Source organism: Labeo rohita, chromosome 8, assembly GCF_022985175.1.
Source record: "Labeo rohita strain BAU-BD-2019 chromosome 8, IGBB_LRoh.1.0, whole genome shotgun sequence".
NCBI lineage: Eukaryota > Metazoa > Chordata > Actinopteri > Cypriniformes > Cyprinidae > Labeo > Labeo rohita.
Window position 1 is genome coordinate 15,415,846 of NC_066876.1, and position 18,994 is coordinate 15,434,839.

The 18,994-nt window shown below is 34.1% G+C and overlaps 1 protein-coding gene across 3 annotated transcripts in view; it reads right to left on the reverse strand.

Annotated features, from left to right (window-relative positions):
• Positions 1-1,781: 1,781 nt before the first annotated feature.
• The window catches only part of oxct1a (3-oxoacid CoA transferase 1a), a 67,207-nt gene continuing 49,994 nt past the window's right edge, over positions 1,782-18,994 (reverse strand). Inside the window, exons 14-17 of one of the 3 annotated variants that reach the window (XM_051117347.1) lie at positions 17,627-17,716; positions 8,012-8,092; positions 2,283-2,384; positions 1,782-2,113 (exon numbers count right to left, since the gene is read on the reverse strand). In XM_051117347.1, the coding sequence (XP_050973304.1) occupies positions 2,078-2,113; positions 2,283-2,384; positions 8,012-8,092; positions 17,627-17,716 (309 nt within the window). In that variant the 3' untranslated portion in view covers positions 1,782-2,077. Of the gene's footprint in view, positions 2,114-2,282; positions 2,385-2,746; positions 4,259-8,011; positions 8,093-17,626; positions 17,717-18,994 lie in introns of those variants that run through there. The other 2 variants (XR_007828267.1, XM_051117348.1) reach the window with 2 other exon arrangements.

Below are 18,994 nucleotides of genomic sequence, written 5' to 3' on the forward strand. Positions count from 1 at the left end.
ATCTGTGCATCGTTCACCCTTTTCACGCTGGATAATAACACAGTCGCTGTATATGTTTGCAAGTCTGGATTGTTAAGTGGCGTTATGAACAAACGGTTGTGCAACAAGTGTAAAGATGCAATGCAAATGAAAAACAATTACAGAGCTTCCGTGAATATCCTCAAAGAGTTTGATAAACTATACAGATGTACAATCTTTTGTGTTTCACAGATAATGTTAAAGAGGTCATGACGTGAAAAATCAAATTTTCCTATAAGAGGCATATAAGAGGTCTTTGTACCATTAAAACATCCTGCAGGTTTTGTAGCTTGTGCTTCTAAATATTAACAAAGCATTTATTTAATCAAGCTCTAAAAATGGCTGGTTTGGATCTGAGGTGCAAGATGACGTCACCCAGGCCAAACATTTGCATAAACACTGCCTCCAGAGCAAAGCATCGAGGAATAGCAAAGACTATAGAAATACAAAGAAGGTTCACTCCTATACTTATGAATGGGTGAAACTACAATGTGCAATATGGCGGAACAGTCCCGCCTTCTAAATGAAAGATTGGTAAATTCATTGCGTCACTGCACGGTTAGAAGTGCCAGTTCCCATTGAATAAGTCATAACTGCGTTATTGCTGTGCATGTGCATTGGCTGGTCTAGCTTGAAAAATTAGCTTTTTAAATGCTATTTGAGCATAAGAAACAACATTCATGATGGGGCAGTTCATTTCTGATTTTGTTGCCGATTTGTAATTTACTGCAAGTTCAGCAAGCGGTTTTAGAGATTTCAGGATTTCCCCATTCAGACAAGACCTGGTCTTGGGTGAGCTGCCCGAAAACGTTGTAAATATGGAGGTTGAAAGGGACTTTGGGAAGTGTCATCATCATACCATAGGCCCCACCCACTGGCGTTCAGTCACTCAACGGCTGATCACTTGATTACGCTAAATGCAAGTGTCCCGTCGCATCAAAAGCAAACAGAAACTACAATCACTGGTGCTATCTTGTCTTCATTGGGTACAGCATATAGATGCACGTTTGCTTTCTAAGCGTCCATGCGCTTGAGTCTGTCCTCGATAGGACAAATGGAGTGAAAAACGTTCGCTTTGATGTGTTTGGCATCCCGGATCGTGTCAGAGGAATGTCTGGAGCTTTTTGTTTTGTAAACGAGGCACAGTGTCATGGAGAGTTCACAAAGAAAAATTAGTTGAAAGAAGCAGCGGAACTATATTTGACTGTAGCTGCATCACAAATGGTAAGTAAATGATTTTATAATGCTTAATCTGGAAATGACCCTTTTCTTTTGAATATGCTGTCAAAACACTCACATGCAATAGCGACGGGGTGTTGATACTGTTTCCTATGCAATGGCGTTAGCCAATCATAACAGTGGTCGAATACTGAGAAGCCTTAAAGGACCCGCCCCTTAATACAGGTCATTTTAGTCAGAGGGTTGAAAATAATAATTTTTCCACATACATACATAGTGTGTTTGCAAAAAAACTTTATTAAAATTATAAGCAAACCTCAAGGAACATTAAAATAATAAAAAAAAAAAATCCATGTCATGACCCCTTTAAGTCAGCTTGAATAATATGAGGGTTCAACTGCATTTAATTAATATAAAAACACAAGATGGGTTTTTTGCTTGAGTCATTAATGGACATTTATTGCTTTGTACAAATAATATGTACACACTGTAGACAGAACATTTAAGGCGTCAGACCTTTACAGTTGATTTAGATGGCAAATGGAAAATTTAAATATGAAAAGTAGACTGTTCTTGTACAATACTTTTTGTTTAACCTATTGACAATATTCTAACAAATCCTTTGCATATAAATAAGCTGATATTGATAAAGCTAAATCAACCGTTCAGGCTACTGCACATTCATGGAAAAGATTTCAACAGATGAAGATATTGTGATGGTTTGATGACCTTATTCAATATTTGTTGTTTTGAACATGCTTCAGTGAAATTTCCTCACAAATCTTCAGTTGAAGCTCTAAAAGGATTTGCGTGGGGGATTTAACAAGTGTGTGGTTTCCATCAGCTGTCTAAACTGCCTAAAGCACTTTTTCTAAAACCGTTAAATTTGCTGCATTGGTTTCAAGTTAGGAGAGACCTGTTTAGGAAAGAAAAAACAAGAAAATAATCAGAAAAGACAAATTATGGCACTATATTTCATTCAAGCAAGTATCAGAGAGCTTTGTGTGTTGTGAAATGTCATCTTGGAATATACTAACTACATATGGTGCAAAGTGTTTCTGTAATTCATCAATTGTGTCATTCACCTCAAATTCAGTCCCTGTGCATTTCTTAATGTCATCTGGTGTCAGACCTTCCCAAACCTCAATCAGGGTTAAACCTTTGTCCTTGTCCACATCAAAAACGGCCTGGAGAAGAAAGGAAAACAATGTGACCATGACAGAAGTGCCATCAAATGTGCAGCCATGTGTAAGTGAACTCTTCTGACCTTGAGGATGTGGTCGGATTGGGGTAGAGAAAGGCAATGTGGTTTAAAAAAAAAAAAGCAGAGAAAAGGGCACTTTGTGATGTGATAAAAAGAAAACAATGTATCTAAAAAGTCTGAGACCATACTGGAAAAATAGGAATATAAACCTGCAAACTGCTAGAGGAGTTTCTGGCATTTCTAATATAACATTTTATTCTATTATTGTACTAATAAAACAGTATGTTGTTAATAAACACGTTTGTTAGTCAAGACACGTACATGATTTGGTTCACAATGACCTGCAAGAGGTAAAGTGCATGCTAAAGGCCATTACTGAACCAAATCATGCATGTTTGCATGAAACCAGCAGGCTGTTGTTAACATTCAATGTGACCCAGATCTAATGTTACTGTAGTCTCATTTCACCCAATACCTGTGGAGCACAACCTGCCACGGGCAGCACGCTTGCTGACGCTTTGCCTTGAGCCTGCTGTCTCTGTATCCTCTCTTCCACCTGAATGAGAGTCTCTAATTGCTGGAGGATTTGCTTGGGTGTGTAACAATGTAGGCAAATAGGATTAATCTACCTGCCGGAGTCCCAGCCGTAAACTCTGACAGTCCAAAAAAATGTTTTTCTCCTCAGAGATATTGTGCTGCATGCTTGTTTACTTTTTTTTTTCAACAATCAGGGGAAAGCGAAATGAACAGTCAAACGTGGCAAGATGGATGGCGTAATCACATCACAGCTTGCCAGCAATATTTATATAAAAACTTCCATCGCTGGAGATATGTGTGCTGCTGAGATGACAAGTGGCAAATTGGCTCAGAAAGCCATTCTTGGATTCATATGCATTCTAGGAAGCAAGGATGTTTGCCCTGTGTTGATTCCTTTTCTATGACAACACCTCATAATGAAACATCTTTTAATACGAAGTCATGAACTAACATATGAAGCACATATTTTAAGTTTCATTCACTGGCGCTAACAGTCACTCTTTCTTGTTAATATTTTTGTGAGAGGTTCATAAAAGCAGCTTAAAGGAACACTCCACTTTTTTTGAAAATTGGCGCATTTTCCAACTCCCCTAGAGTTAAACAATTGAGTTTTACCGTTTTCGAATCCATTTAGCCGATCTCAGGGTCTGGCGGTAGCACTTTTAGCATAGCTTAGCATAGATCATTGAATCTGATTAGACCGTTAGCATCTCGCTCAAAAATGACCAAAGAGTTTAGATATTTTTCCTATTTAAAACTTTACTCTTCTGTGGTTACATCGCGTACTAAGTCCAATGGAAAATGAAAAGTTTCGATTTTCTAGGCCGATATGGCTAGGAACTATACTCTCTTTCCGGCGTAATAATCAAAGAACTTTGCTGCCGTACCTTGGGTGCACCAGGCGCAATGATATTACGTGGGGTTAGTTCTTTGTCTATGTACCTTGTCTTTGCACGTTCCCTTTGTAAACACTGGGTCAGTACTTCTGCCTACGTCACGGGACCTTTCCAACATGATTACATAATGTGTGAAGTCGAGCTAGTGAAAGATAAGCATTTGTGGTTAAAAAGAATATGTATATATATATATATACATATATATTTTGTTTTTTTAGAAAAAAACAGATCGGCATCACTAGATAAGACCTTTATTCCTCAGCTGGGATCGTGTAGAGCCCTTTGAAGCTGCATTGAAACTGCAGTTTGGACCCCGTTGGCCCCCATTTGGACCCCGCACTTCAACCCGTTGGCCCCCATTGAAGTCCACTATATGGAGAAAAATCCTGGAATGTTTTCCTCAACAACCTTAATTTATTTTCGACTGAAGACAGAAAGACATAAAAAGACGATATAACAGAGGATATTACTGTAACTCTGGTAACACTTTACATTAAGGCTCAATTAGTTTACATTACTTAAAGCATTAGGAATCACAAACTAACAATGAAAAATACTTTTACAGCATTTATTAACTTTGGTTAATGATAATTGCTACATATGTGACTGTGGACCACAAAACCAGTCATGAGGGTCGAAACTGAGATTTATACATCATCTGAAAGCTGAATAAATGAGCGTTTTATTGATGTATGGTTTGTTGGGATAGGACAATACTTGGCCGAGATTCAACTATTTGAAAATCTGGAAACTGAGGGTGCAAAGAATTCTCGAAATATTGAGAAAATCTCTTTTAAAGTTGTCCAAATGAAGTTCTTAGCAATGCATAAAACTTTTTTTGAGTAGTAATAATATATACACAACATCTTCATGGAACATGATCTTTACTTAATTTACTAATTATTTTTGGCATAAAAGGAACAATTGATAATTTTGACCCATACTATGTAATTTTGGCTATTGCTACAAATATACCTGTGCTACTTAAGACTGGTTTTGAGGTCCAGGGTCACAAATATGAAAAATATTTTTAGTATTTTAATTGTTGTATTATAAACAAAACATGTATTATAAACAGATATTAATTTATTTAGAGAAGTTTCTATTTGGGCTCACAGTGCAAAAAAAAAAAAGAAAGAAAGAAAATGCATTAACTGTTCAATAGGATGCAGTTAGTAAGATTTGTAATTTTTTTTTAAAGAATTTTATTTTAAGTAAATGCTGTACTATTAAATATTCCAGTCATCAAAGAAAACTGAAGAAAGATCAGTTTCCACTGCACAATGTTTTTAACATTAATCATAATATTAAATGTTTCTTCAACCATAAATCAGCATATTAGAATGATTTATGAAGGATCATGTGTCACTGAAGACTAGAGTAATGATGCTGAATATTCAACTTTGCCATCACCAAAAAAATTACTAAATATATTTTAACAGTTATTTTAAAATGTAATAATATTTCTCAGTATTACTATTTTTAATATGCTTTTGATCAAATTAATGCAGTCCTGAGCCCTAGTCAGACTGTAATTGTTTCTCAATGGGACGCAAGTTATTTTCACCATTTACAGGGCTTAGTCGGTGATTTTATTGCCGTCTGAATACAGAATGTCAGTGTTTATCTCTCACCACCCGCGTAAAAATCCCCAGGTGAACCTACTGTTGTTTGACAAACAACAAGGTTGTGTGGTAATTTAACTGCCATTTCTGAGTTTACGAGAAGAAATCAATTCAAAACTCAATGTTTAATACCTTTTTGACCACTGCCGAAGACCGTACAGTAACTGTTGTACTTCAGTTGCATGCATATTAATTTCTGAAATTTTGGAAAGTATTTAAAAGAACAATACTTTATAACTGTTTCACCACAGCGAGTGGGAGCAGAAAAAGAAGAAAAGCACGTAAATATTTCCAGAACAACAATTTACAAATAATGTACTCACCCCCTTGTCATCCAAGATGTTCATCTCTTACTTTCTTCAGTCGTAAAGAAATTATGTTTTTTAAGGCAAACATTTCAGCATTTTTCTTCGTATAATGGACTGGTGTGGTGCCCCGATTTTGAACTTCCAAAATACAGTTTAAATGCGGCTTCAAACGATCCCAAATGCGGTTGTAAACGATCCCAGACGAGAAAGAAGGGTCTTATCTAGCATTACGATTTTAATAAAAAAAATAATACAATTTATATACTTGTTAATGCCAAACGCTCATCTTGTCTTACTCTGACAGTTAGGGTATGTCAAAAAACTCCCATCTCATGTTCTCCCTCAACTTCAAAATCATCCTATATCGCTGTTTTACCTTTTTGTGTTTGATCTTCTTTGCATGTTCACTTTGCATAGACTGTGTCGGTACTTCTACAGCGATGTAGGATGATTTTGAAATGATTTTTGAAGTTGAGGGAAAAAATTTGATTGGAGTTTTTGGACATACCCTAACTGTCTTGAGTCAGAATACACAGAGTTCAGGGAGAAAAAGGAAAGATGAGCGTTTGAGATTATAAAGTATTTAAATTGTATTATTTTAATGAAAATAACTGATCGTTTCACTAGATAAGACCCTTTTTTCTCAGCTGGAATCGTTTACAACCGCATTTGGGACCATTTGAAGCCACATTTAAACTGCATTTTGGAAGTTCAAAATCGGGGCACCACAGCAGTCCATTATATGGAGAAAAATGCTGAAATGTTTTCCTCAAAAAAAAAAAAAAAAAAAAAAAAAAAAAAAATTCTTTACGACTGAAGGAAGAAAGACACGAACATCTTGGGTGACAAGGGGGTGAGTACATTATATGTTAATCTTTGTTTTGGAAGTGAACTTCTCCTTTAATATGTTAATATACAGTACATACTATATCATGTATAAATATATACAACTATAGAGTGTTTATTTTCCTATTTTTAAACAGGAGATTTAAATAATTAAATAATAAACAGAACTAGATATTATAAAATATGCTTGGAACAAAAGGCTTTGTTTTTGTTTTGTTTATTTTCACAGGAATACAATATTTAGTAATTTATTTCTGTGATGGCAAAGTTGAATTTTCAGCATCCCTACTCTAGTCTCCACATGATTCTTTAGAAATCATTCTGATCTGCTAATTAAAATCGGTAACCTCTGAGCCCCTAAACAGACAAAATATAACAATTTGTTAGTTAAAGAATGCTCAAGTAGAAATTACATTCAGTTCTTTATAATATGTTTTCATAATACTAAAAAAGCCACTAAGTATCAAGGAGATATCTGAATGCTAAACATGTTTCTTGAGGTATTAAAATGGCCTTGGGGTCTTGAAGAACATGAGGGTTAAACAGGTGAAAGTTTCTGCTTACAAGCGAAGCTAAAGCTCAGCTTGTTAGGCTGACAGACAGGGGTTGTGTTGAACAGCAGGGTAGCATGACAAACACAGGCTGAACAGAAGGTGGTGGCAGTGTAGCTGGAGAGGTCTAACCTTTCCAAATGTTGACAGAATCCTTTCATTGGAAACCACGGTGTGTAATTGTTACAAAAGCATACAGAGAGGAAGTGGGGAGAAAGAGAAGAGGTAAGGAGAGGAGGAAGACTGCTGTTATACAGTCCAGCGATACCGCTGGCGAGATGAGAGGTCAGGCTCAACAAGTCCATAAAAACCAGCAGCTCTGAACAGCAGCATCATTCAAGAGCCCCTGAACCATCTAGTAAGACTCTTTGATGAGACTGTAACAAATCCTTAGTCTCCTCCACCCAGCTGGGATCCTGAACCCAGGCCATGTGGCAGGGCTGATAATATTATTAGGTAACATTCACATTAAGAAGCTCTGGGTTTGAAAAAACAGTCGATATGTAATGTCGCTCCGATCAGGAGATTTGATTAGGGTTGGCCCAATAATTGGATTTCCATTTTCCACTGCTTATGTGCAGTGTCATAACAATTCGTCATGTCCCTTATGTCTTTGCACATGCGTTAAGAGAAAAGAGCAAAGCCGTTTTCACAGCTTTTCACTGTGGCGACTGGTGAAGTTTTATCCGAGGCTGATTCGCTATATTGATGAAGTGATAAGCAGTTGAATAGATGACATTTATTCTTTACCAGCAGAATCTGGTTAGACATGGTGTGGGGTGTTGATTAAAGCAGTCTCCTAATGTTAAAAGGGCAAAATCAATGACTCTTGTAAATCAAGACCCACCTTTTCTGTGATTATACGGTCCACGCACTGTTTTCCGGTCAGAGGCAGATTGCACTTCTCCATAATCTTGTGTTTGCCACCCTAGGAAATACAGAACAAAACAAAGAATATAATGTCGGACATTTAATATTTAAAATATGTTTCAATAGCACAAGACAATAAAATTGACAATAAATAATAAAAAAAATGTCTTTTGACCCATATTAGTATGGGTATATATATATATTAATACATATTACTGAGGACTGCCTGAGGGTTGGACGATTTAGTTATTAATTTCAATTCAATTAATTAAATTAATTTGAATTGCCAAGACTCATAAGACTGTCACAAAATAGAAGAACTGTTTTGCAACAAATAATAAATAAAGTACATAATTAATTGTACTTGTATGTATTAATCCTCTTATGTAAAATATATTTTTTATTAAATATACAGACAATTATAAATATACTAAATTATATATAAAAACCATTAATGAATATGAAATATACTCATGAACTGAATATTCATTACATTAAAGCATTAATAACATAATACATAATATTAAAAAAGTATACAATAAAATTAAAAAAATAATTTAAAAAATCAGTAATATTAATATTAGGGGTGGAGCCGAACCCGAATACGGTATTCGGAAAGGCACAAATAGCGTGTTTTTTACAAATACTTATTTCGAACAAATACTTAAAAACATATTTGTATTCGGGAACAAGAAAAACTTTATATCAAAAAGCTGCGTTTCCTCATGAGACCGCAGTGCATGTCCGCATGAGCGAGTGAGTGAGTGACATTCAGGAGTCGGGGGTTGGGGGCAGGGCTCGAAATTGAGACCTCGCATATGCTCCCAAAATTTAATCTGCGCGACCTCAAAATATATTTGGAAGCATTTGTGCGAGAAATCGTTGTGGTGCGACTTGTTTTTATTTGTATACAAAACTTTCGCTAGCCTAACTACTGCCCAGACTGCTGTGAGCTGATACAGTGACAGTTTCGCCGTTCTCTCCAACATTGCACAACTAATTAAACTCAATCTGTACATTCTTAACTTTAATGCAGATTTTAGATATTAGCCGTCGATCACTCCCTGTCACTGACACTGCGCTCCGCTGAAACTCGGAACCGGCCGTTTTTTTCTCTCTCTCAACCAACCTCTGTTCCAGATTTGCACAAACTACATTGCAATTAGGGGTGTGTGATATGACGATTTTTGATTGTGGACAATTAAAATGTCTCCACAATCTGCTTTTGAAGAAATATACTATATTTTGTGCTACAGCGCACATTCTGTCAGACGCAATTCTGGCGTCTCCGTCTCAATATACTGTACAACGCGGCATACACTCACATCAAATGATAACTCCACTCACGCAGGGGCGTAATTTCCACTGGGGACACACTTTTCAAAATCCCGTTTGTGTCCCACCACTTTTAAATTGGTTTGTTAAATTAATGTCTTGTATTGTAGAATGGACGCTCAGCACCGCCGAGTTTAGCGCCATCGTTAAAACGAAACCGAAAGTAAAACGCGCGCGCGCATTCAAAAGCAATTTTAATACCCCACGTTTAGAGAGCGACTCCCCAGTTAACCTTAGCATAGCTTCCCGTCACTCATTAACTTAGTTGAAACTCCTCACATGGATTTGGGCAACCATCTCTTGGTCCTCCACCAGCCAAAAAAAGTGTGTAGAAGTGTAACGCAAAAAAAAATGGATTTTACGCCTATTTTGAATTTTACTCGAATACAAATACAAATACAAATACAAATACAAATACTTTTCCCCCTCAACAAATACAAATACAGATACAAATACCGGCTGCTTTGCACACCCCTAATTAATATATATATACACAATATTTAAAAATATTATATATATAAAATATCCATACATATTTACTGTTTAATATTAATTAATAATTTATATTAATTTATTATTAATATTTTTAATATTGTATTAATAAATGAATAATATATAAAACATTAAATGAATAAGACATTCATTCCATTACAGCATTGTAGTTAGGAAGTTTTTTCCATAAAATGACAAAATATAATACTAATACTAATATTAAAAAATAAATAAATAAATAATATTAAATGAGTAATTAATAATATAACATAAGTAATTCACAAAATATAATAATAGTAACAAAACATATAACATTTCAGTATAATAATATATAATAATGAGTAATTAATAATATAAATAATTACTAATATAATAGTAATATGATTTGATATTACAATATTATACCTATTATTTACAAAAAATATCTAATATGCATACACGTTTAATATTAATTTGATATTTATTAAAATATGTATGATAATATAAACAGTTAAAAAATAATATATTAGAGTATATATTATATTATAAGTATATATTATACCTATTACTTACAATAAATATCAAATATGCATACATATTTAATATGTAATATTAATTTGATATTTATTCAAATATATTTAAGTACGATAATTTAAATAGTTATAAAATAAATTACATAATCATTATGAATCCATCCCCATGTAGAATAATTTAAGTAATCTGGTCTATTTTATAATAAAACATTATTATAAAATGAGCTATTATAAAATGAGTAATTAACAATATAATTGGTAATATTTAGATTAGAGAAAAACAATCAGAATTTCTTTGCACAGCATTCCATTTTAATTCTACTCTTTTTTTATTTTGTAATTTTAATTTCAATTCTGCATGGTCAATTCAGATTCAGTAATTACTAGTAAAAAGCGCTCTCAATTAAATTCTGAATGGTGCACAACCCCGTCACCCACACAGCCCGTGGCTACAGAAAACACTTTATGCTAGCTGTGTTCATCATCAAGCGTAATGGATACACTGGCCCTGCTGACTCCATGTGCTGCTGGATCAGGGGATAATAATTAGATAGCTGATGGTGGTTAATTCTACTCATGTCCAGAGAGTTCATCCCACCAGGAGCAGGCAGCTGGCCCTGTTAGCCTTCCTCCAGGCCAGCCACTGCCAGCATGAACAAAGCAAGGGCAGCATGTGAACAGCAGCAGCCATGTCTTTCTATGCCCATCCCTCATGTCCTTCACTCCATCTCTGCCTGGACCAATGTGATCTGAGTGGTGTGAAGGGAATTATGTCATCACCGTCATAATCGAGACTATTCACGACCCTGGAACAAATCTGAGGACATCTGAGGAACACTGAACTCTGACAACGGTGTCATTTATGTTTAATAAGGGATGTTGATGATGGGCATAGCAAAACATCCATATCTATGTCTAAATGTCTAAAAAAAAAATTTTAATTACAACAGCCCACATGAAGAGTTAATAATTCAGTGTACGTTTATATAAATATAAAATTATAATATAAATTAAATATTATTAATTACATAAATTTTTTTTCCCAGAAATACTCAGTATGTTTTATATCTGATAACATGCTGACGGCCAATTATTGAAGAAAAAAAAGATTCATTAAATATGAATTCCTTTGCACTACATTCCATTTTAGTTCTTCTTTAATTGTTCTTTCTCTCGACAAATTCCAAATACGCTGCAAAGCTGTACCTAAAGAACTGTTTGAAGGAAGAGTAAAGAGCAACCTCATGTCATTTCAAACCCGTATGCTGTCAAAGGTTTTTGAAGAATCTTTAAACAGCTCTTTCCATTAAATGACAGTTCATAGTGGCTGTCAAGCTACAAAAAGACACTACAAAAGCAGCAGAAAAAGTAGTCCATGTGACTCATGCAGTATATTACAAGTCTTCTGAAGCCATACAAAGCTGTAATATAGCTTCAAAATACTTGTCTGAAATGCAAAGGCCAATTTCAGGATAATTTTAAGATGCTTTCTTGTAGGGATACATCAATATTTTAAAGTCGGCTCACAATCGCCTGAACGAGTGACGAAGTAACACATTTGCATAATGTCCACCCACAAACACAGTAAAATTTCCATGTGGTTTACGTCATGTCGAGAAGACGCTGTATCCTACGCTGCGAGAGTAAATTTGTTTTATATTCACTTCCAAAAAATGAATCTACAAAGATTGTACTTAGCGTTCAAAATACGTAGTTGTGTATGTTATGTTGTGTAACAACCCTGCACATGTCTTGCTAACCGGCTAACTCACGCTTCTGTAGTTCTGTTGTTCAGCTGTGGGCCCATTGTAGTCTAAATTTTGTGATTGATGCAGCTTGACTGTGTTTCTGTCTCATTAGTTGGAGTAATGATAAAGGATGGCGCACGAAGCGGCTTTCACATCGTATGTGGGTTGTCATTCAGTTATGGCAAAGGGCGTTTCGTTCTCCGACACACGCTGTACGTGGTAGACCAATCACAAAGGACTGCGCCATCTGACCAATCACAGCAGTGAGGGCTCACGGAAAGGAGGGGTTTAGAGAGACTGATTCTTTGAACTGCTTCGCACGAGTCGTTTATGAATCATTTAGAAACGAGGTAAAATTAAATCTATTTTTGGAGAAAACTAAAGTGTTTTTTGACCTTGCATACATGGAAACCTGTTTTGGGAGTCTATTAAAACAATATTAGCAACCTTTAAAATGGCATAATAGGAGCACTTTAATGCCAGATACCTTTAAGCCTAATTATACTATAGTTATTTTCATGTTATGGCCAATCAACTTTAAAATTCTATACGATTTTGTTACAACTAAAACAAATGCATACATATTTCATGTTTAATATTTATTTGATAGTTATTAAAATATTTAAGTATGACAACAGAAATAGTTATAATATAAATTACATAAACATTATTAATCAATGTTACCCATTCTTAACCTATTTACACATTCCTTTTTTTTTTTCAGAAATACTCAATGTTTTGTGTTTACCAATATGCTTATGACTAACTTTTAGTGAAAAACATTCTATTAAACATGAATTTCTTTGCACAGCATTCCATTTTAATTCTATTTATTCATTTTAATTCTAATTTTAATTACTTTTAATAAAATAACACTGATCTAAATTGATCACAAATGAAACAAACAAACAAAACAAAACAAACAAAAAAAAATATATATATATATAAACTCGCAATTGTGAGTTAGAAAGTCAGAATTATGAGATATAAACTTACAATTGTGGCTTTTTTCTCAGAATTGTGAGATATAAACACAATTGCGAGATATGAAGTCAGAATTGTGATATATAAACTTACAATTGTGACTTTTCCTCAGAATTGTGAGCTATAAACACAGTTGTAAGATATGAAGTCAGAATTACAAGATATAAACTCACAATTGTGACTTTTTCTCTCAGAATTGTGAGATATAAACACAATTGTGAGTTATAAAGTCAGAATTGTGAGATATAAACTTACAATTGTGACTTTTTTCCAGAATTGTGTGATAGAAATTCACACTTGGGGGAAATGAAGTCAGAATTGTGAGTATTGCAAGCAGTGAGTTTATGAGTGAGTTTATATATTATTGTGAGTTTATATCTTGCAATTGTGACTTTTTTTCAGGATTGTAAGATACATAAACTTGTAATTGTAAGTTATAAAGTCGAATTTTGAAAAAAAGATATGTTCTCAGAAGTGCGAGTTTATATCTCACAATTCTGACAACTTGCAATTGTAAATAAACTCACAATTCTGAGAAGAAAACCCCCCCCACAATTATGAGATACAATCTCACAGAATTGTCACTCACAGAGGTCAGAATTGTGAGTTTATGTAACTTTGTTTCTCAAAATTGCAAGTTTTATTTCTCAGAATTGCAAGTCTTGACTTTTTTCTCAAAATTTTAAGATATAAACTCACAATTGCGAGTTACAAAGTCAGAATTACGAGATAGAAACTTACAATTGTGAATTTTTTTCTCAGAGTTGTGAGATATAAAGTCGCAATTGTGAGTTATAAAGTCAGAATTGCGCGATATAAACTCACAGTTGTGAATTTTTCCCCCCAGAATTACTTGATATTAACTCACAATTGTCAGAAAAAAGTCAGAAAGTTTGTGATTGCGAGCAATTCTGACTTTTCTTGCAAAAGCACGTTTATATCTCGCAATTGTGACTTTTTTCTCAGAATTGTGAAAAATAAACTTGTAATTGCAAATTATAAAGTCCAATTAAAAAAAAAAAAAAAAAAAGATATATGTTCTTAGAATTGCGAGTTTATATCTCACATTTCTGACTTCTACTGACTTCTAGTCAGAATTGTGAGTTTATGTGACTTACGGTTCATTTTTTTATCACGGTTTTAGAGTCACAGTTTCGGTATGGTATGTGCTATGTTTAGGGAAAACTATACGGTCAAATAAAAATAAAGAAAATGAGATTAATCTAATTACAAGCAACACCACAAATAAATACAATAGAGTAAAGATACAAATAAAATAAACAGTGATTTTCAGGTTCGAATTTTTAAGAACCGTTCCACCCCTAAATTGCAAGTTCATTTCTCAGAATTAGAATTGTGGGTTTATATCAAGCAGAATTGTAGGTTTGTATCATGCAATTCTGATCAATTAAGTTAACTGCAAGATGTAAACTCGCAATGGGGGGGTGGGGGTGGGATTTGGAGCCTTTGCTAACGCTATAGTTATATATGTATATAGTTATACATATAAGCTGTATAATATAGTCTATATGTAAAACAAAAAATGCTTACGAATTTAGCATACGAATTTATAAAAAACATGAGGATGAGTAAATGTCACAATGTTCATTTTTGGGTAACTATCCTTAAAGGTTGCAAAAACGTGTAGCATACACCATTGACAGCACGTATGCATTCCACTGTCTGCACTGCTGAAAGCTTCTCAGAATACTGACGCCTCTCCAACTGTCTGCTTAGGGAAAAGAGATTCTGTCACTCACGGGAAATAATGATGCCCTTCTCGCAGGGAATATGTGCCATGCAATGTGACTCAATAAGAATCTGTTCATTAAAACTGATTGATGCAATCACCACTCGCTTCGACATTTAAAACAAAACCACTTACAGGAATTATGAGAAATACCGAAGAAATACCTTCATAACATGATGCTCAATGCAACACATTCTGTTCATATACCTTCAGTCTTTGAAGGTGATTTGCCAGTGTCTCAAGTGAAAGAAACATCACTTATATTACTTTTCTAAGCAGTGTTTTTCTAAAAAGTGCTGACATTTTTAAAAACCACGGTTTGAATTGGGATTTCAGGAGTGGGGAAAGCCTTCAAATTTAGTGGTGGTTCTGGTCACATAGAAAAAGTCTGATAGGACATGGATAAATATACAAATATGACAAATATCTATATGATATGATCAGTCCTGTGGGAATTTCTAAACTTTACTTTTAAACCAAGCAACTTGTAAAAAACCAGTTAAAGGTGCAGTATGTAATTTTCACATATTCAAAACAAACAAAGAAACAAAGGTGCTGATGATGCAGTGATTAAGTGTGGAATCATGGAAGTTGTTGTCGTCATCCCCACAGCCAATGTAATCCGACGGGACTCAAACAGAAATCATGTCCATGTCCTGTGTTAAAGATTTATAAACGTCACTGTCTGTAGTATGAGGCAGGGTGGGGCTAAAAGCTGTGGAAGTGAAACGAGGCCACTGGAGTGATTGCTAATATACACGGCTTGAATGCAGCAAAGCTTTTATCATGCCACAGCCGTCTGTTTCCGCTCTTTCCAGTCGTGCATATGTGAAGTAAAGCAGTGCTGTTTTATCATACTACATACATCTGAGTGTGTTGAAAGTTGTGTTATAATTCTACTCTGTGCGTTTGTCACCTGTCTAATAAAACGCATAACATAATAAAGTGCCTTTGGTGATTCTATGTTTTCTACAAAAAAAAAACAACGGGAAAATCGAGAGTGTGTGAAATCATTGGCAGGTGACGCAATAACAAGGGACTGGCCACTAGTTAAAATGGCTTGTTTCTTTGGATTGAAACATTCTTGGAATCATTTGGTCTAATGTCAGTACACAAGTCAGCAAAATATTAAATATTGTGCCTTTAAAATTACCAACATACACTACTGTTCAAAAGTTTGGAGTCAATTAGATTTTTTTTTGTGTGTTTTTAAAAGATGCATCTTATGCTCACCAAGGCTACAGCTGAATTTTTAGCCATTCAAGTCATTACTCCAGTCTTCAGTGTCACATTATCCTTCAGAAATCATTCTAATGATTATTTGCTGCTCCAGAAACATTTATTTTATTTTATTTTTTTGTGGAAAACATGATGATATATTTTCCAAAATCCTGTGATGAATAGAAAAGTCCAGATTTTTTTTTTTTGTAAAATACTGTCATTTACTGAATATTGTCACTTATGATCAATGTAATACATCCTTGCTGTATTATTACTGTAATTTTTATTGTATTTTATTTTATTTTTTGTGGAATATGATATATTTTCCCAAATTATATATATATATAATCCCAAATTATATATATATATATATATATATATATATATATATATAACAAAAAATATTTTGAACAGTTGTGAATGTATCAGAAATGTGTCACTTTTAGTTGCATTTTATTTTTTTATTTGCTAATAACTAGCATAAAACTATAATTTATTTTAATTTAACTTAATTTAATTTAATTTATTTATTTAATTTTTTTTGTGGAAACCATTATATATTTTTTATAATTAAGATATTTTTTAATATATATTTTGTAAAATACTTTCTCTTGCTGAAATATTGTCACTTCTGATCAATGTAATGCATCCTTGCTAAATAATAAAAAATCTTTTGTACAGTAGTGAATGTATCAGAAATGGTTCACTTTTAGCTGCATTTTTTTTTATTCAATCTTTTATTCGCTACTAACTAGCATAATACTGTAATTTTATTTTCATTTTAATTTATTTTATTTTATTTATTTATTTTTTGTGGAAACCATGATATATTTTTATAAAATTATGTGATAAATAGAAAGGTCCAGATTTTTTTATTTTTTATTTTTTAATATTTTGTCAAACACTGTCACTTACTGAAATATCGTTACTTCTGATCAATGTAATACATCCTTGCTAAATAAAAATAAAAATAAAATCTTTTGAATAGTAGTGAATATATCAGAAATGGGTCACTTTTAGTTGCATTATTTTTTTTATTTGCTACTAACTAGCATAATACTGTAATTTTATTTTATTTTATTTCATTTTTTGTAGAAACCATGATATATTTTTTCCAAAATTCTGTAAGTGAAAAAAAAGGTCTGTAATACTGTTACTTACTGAAATATTGTCGGTTCTGATCAACGTAATGCATACATAGTGAATGTATCGGAAATCGGTCACTTTTTTAATGTTTTATTCAAAGGTCCTGGAATGTCATTCTGGATCATTCCAGCCCAATTCAACTCCTGCTTATAACAGCACCAGAACACTTTACTGTTTGTCACTCCGCTTGCTTGTATAGAACTTTCAGTTGCTCTGCGACATGCAAAGCTTGATTATTTGGCTTCTTTTGGAATAATTTTCATTAGCAGCGCACAAACAAATGGCCATATTGTGTCTGAAATACAAGTTACTCTATATAAAATTTCTATTTATTGAGTAACTGCTAACAAAAACGGATAATATACAAAACCAGTATAATGCAGTCTCAATATGATTACACCTACCTTAGCAGAGTGCTCCATCGTAACAACCACTTTAGTTCCAGCACTGGCCACTAGATCCATAGCCCCTCCCATGCCCTTCACCATCTTACCCTGAAGGGAAACAAACAAATAAAGATGTTGCAAGAAATGAGCAACACATCCATGTAATTCAAAACACATTTCTACATCACAAACACAACATTTCAGGTTGTATGTAACACATGAAACAATTAAGCAATTAAAATGTAATCCAACAGTGGCCTATGTATTTTAGTTCAATTTGAGGAGCACAGGAGAGCTCGGTCAGGTTTGTTTTTGAGGGGATCTGAAAGGGCATTGTTGCTAGGAAACCATAAACCGGATTACCTGTGGCTGGAGTCACTTAACAAAAGGGCCTTTTCAGTGCCGTTGATTTTATTGTTTTTCTTTTTTTTTTTTCCTGGTAAACATGCTCGAATTGACACGTGCACAAACAAACCGGGCACACGGACGCTAAGAAATCCGTGAGGAGTATACGTGTTTACAAAAAGCTTGACAATGGCACTTGTCGTGTGCCATATAGATTTAGCTTCGGTTTTGAATGCATCAACTTTTCCTGCCATCCCTGAAGCAACAAAGTAAGTCAATGCCTAGATATTCTGCCATAATTTAGTTCCACTATGAAAAATGGAAACGGCCTTGACCGTTCATGCTTTTCTGATCCCCCGTAGTGTCATTTTACAGGAATTTCCAAAATCTATTTTTTAGGCTGTGGGAATTCATTTAAGAAAATGTCTTCTGCTGTTTCTCAAAGTATTCGGCTCGAGCTCGACCAGCATGATCTCCTTCAGTCTCCAACAGAGAAAGACGTACTTGAAATGCTTGAGTAGACTCTCAATAAAAAGAAGAGAATATGAATAGAATACCTAAAGTCTTCATGTGTTTCCTGTACTACAGGTGTCTGCATTTTGCACACGCTCGGATACAGAGGAATATCTTGTAAAAACATTATTATGTTGCATAAAAATATTATGAACAATATTATTTTTCAAGGTCTATTTATCTTAATGGCACCTGGCGCTAAGATATCACATTATCCTAACATTTGGCGAAACTAATGTCCTTAATACAGGTTTATGAAAAGCCATTCCTGTTTACTCGTGCTGGACAAATCTTGAAAGGTTCATCGGATGCCCATTTTCCAAGTTGATATGATTCTTTAGGGTCTTAATGAAAATTCTATAATACACTTTGGGGTTTTTTTTTCTGAAATGAATCACAATTAATCACGAATAATTCCATCTAACATTAAAGTGGTCATTGGATGCAAAGTTCACTTTTACACTTTTACAAGCTGCTGAACGTGACGTGGATCTGACACGCATGCTCGTAGTTTCATTCGCGCTTTAA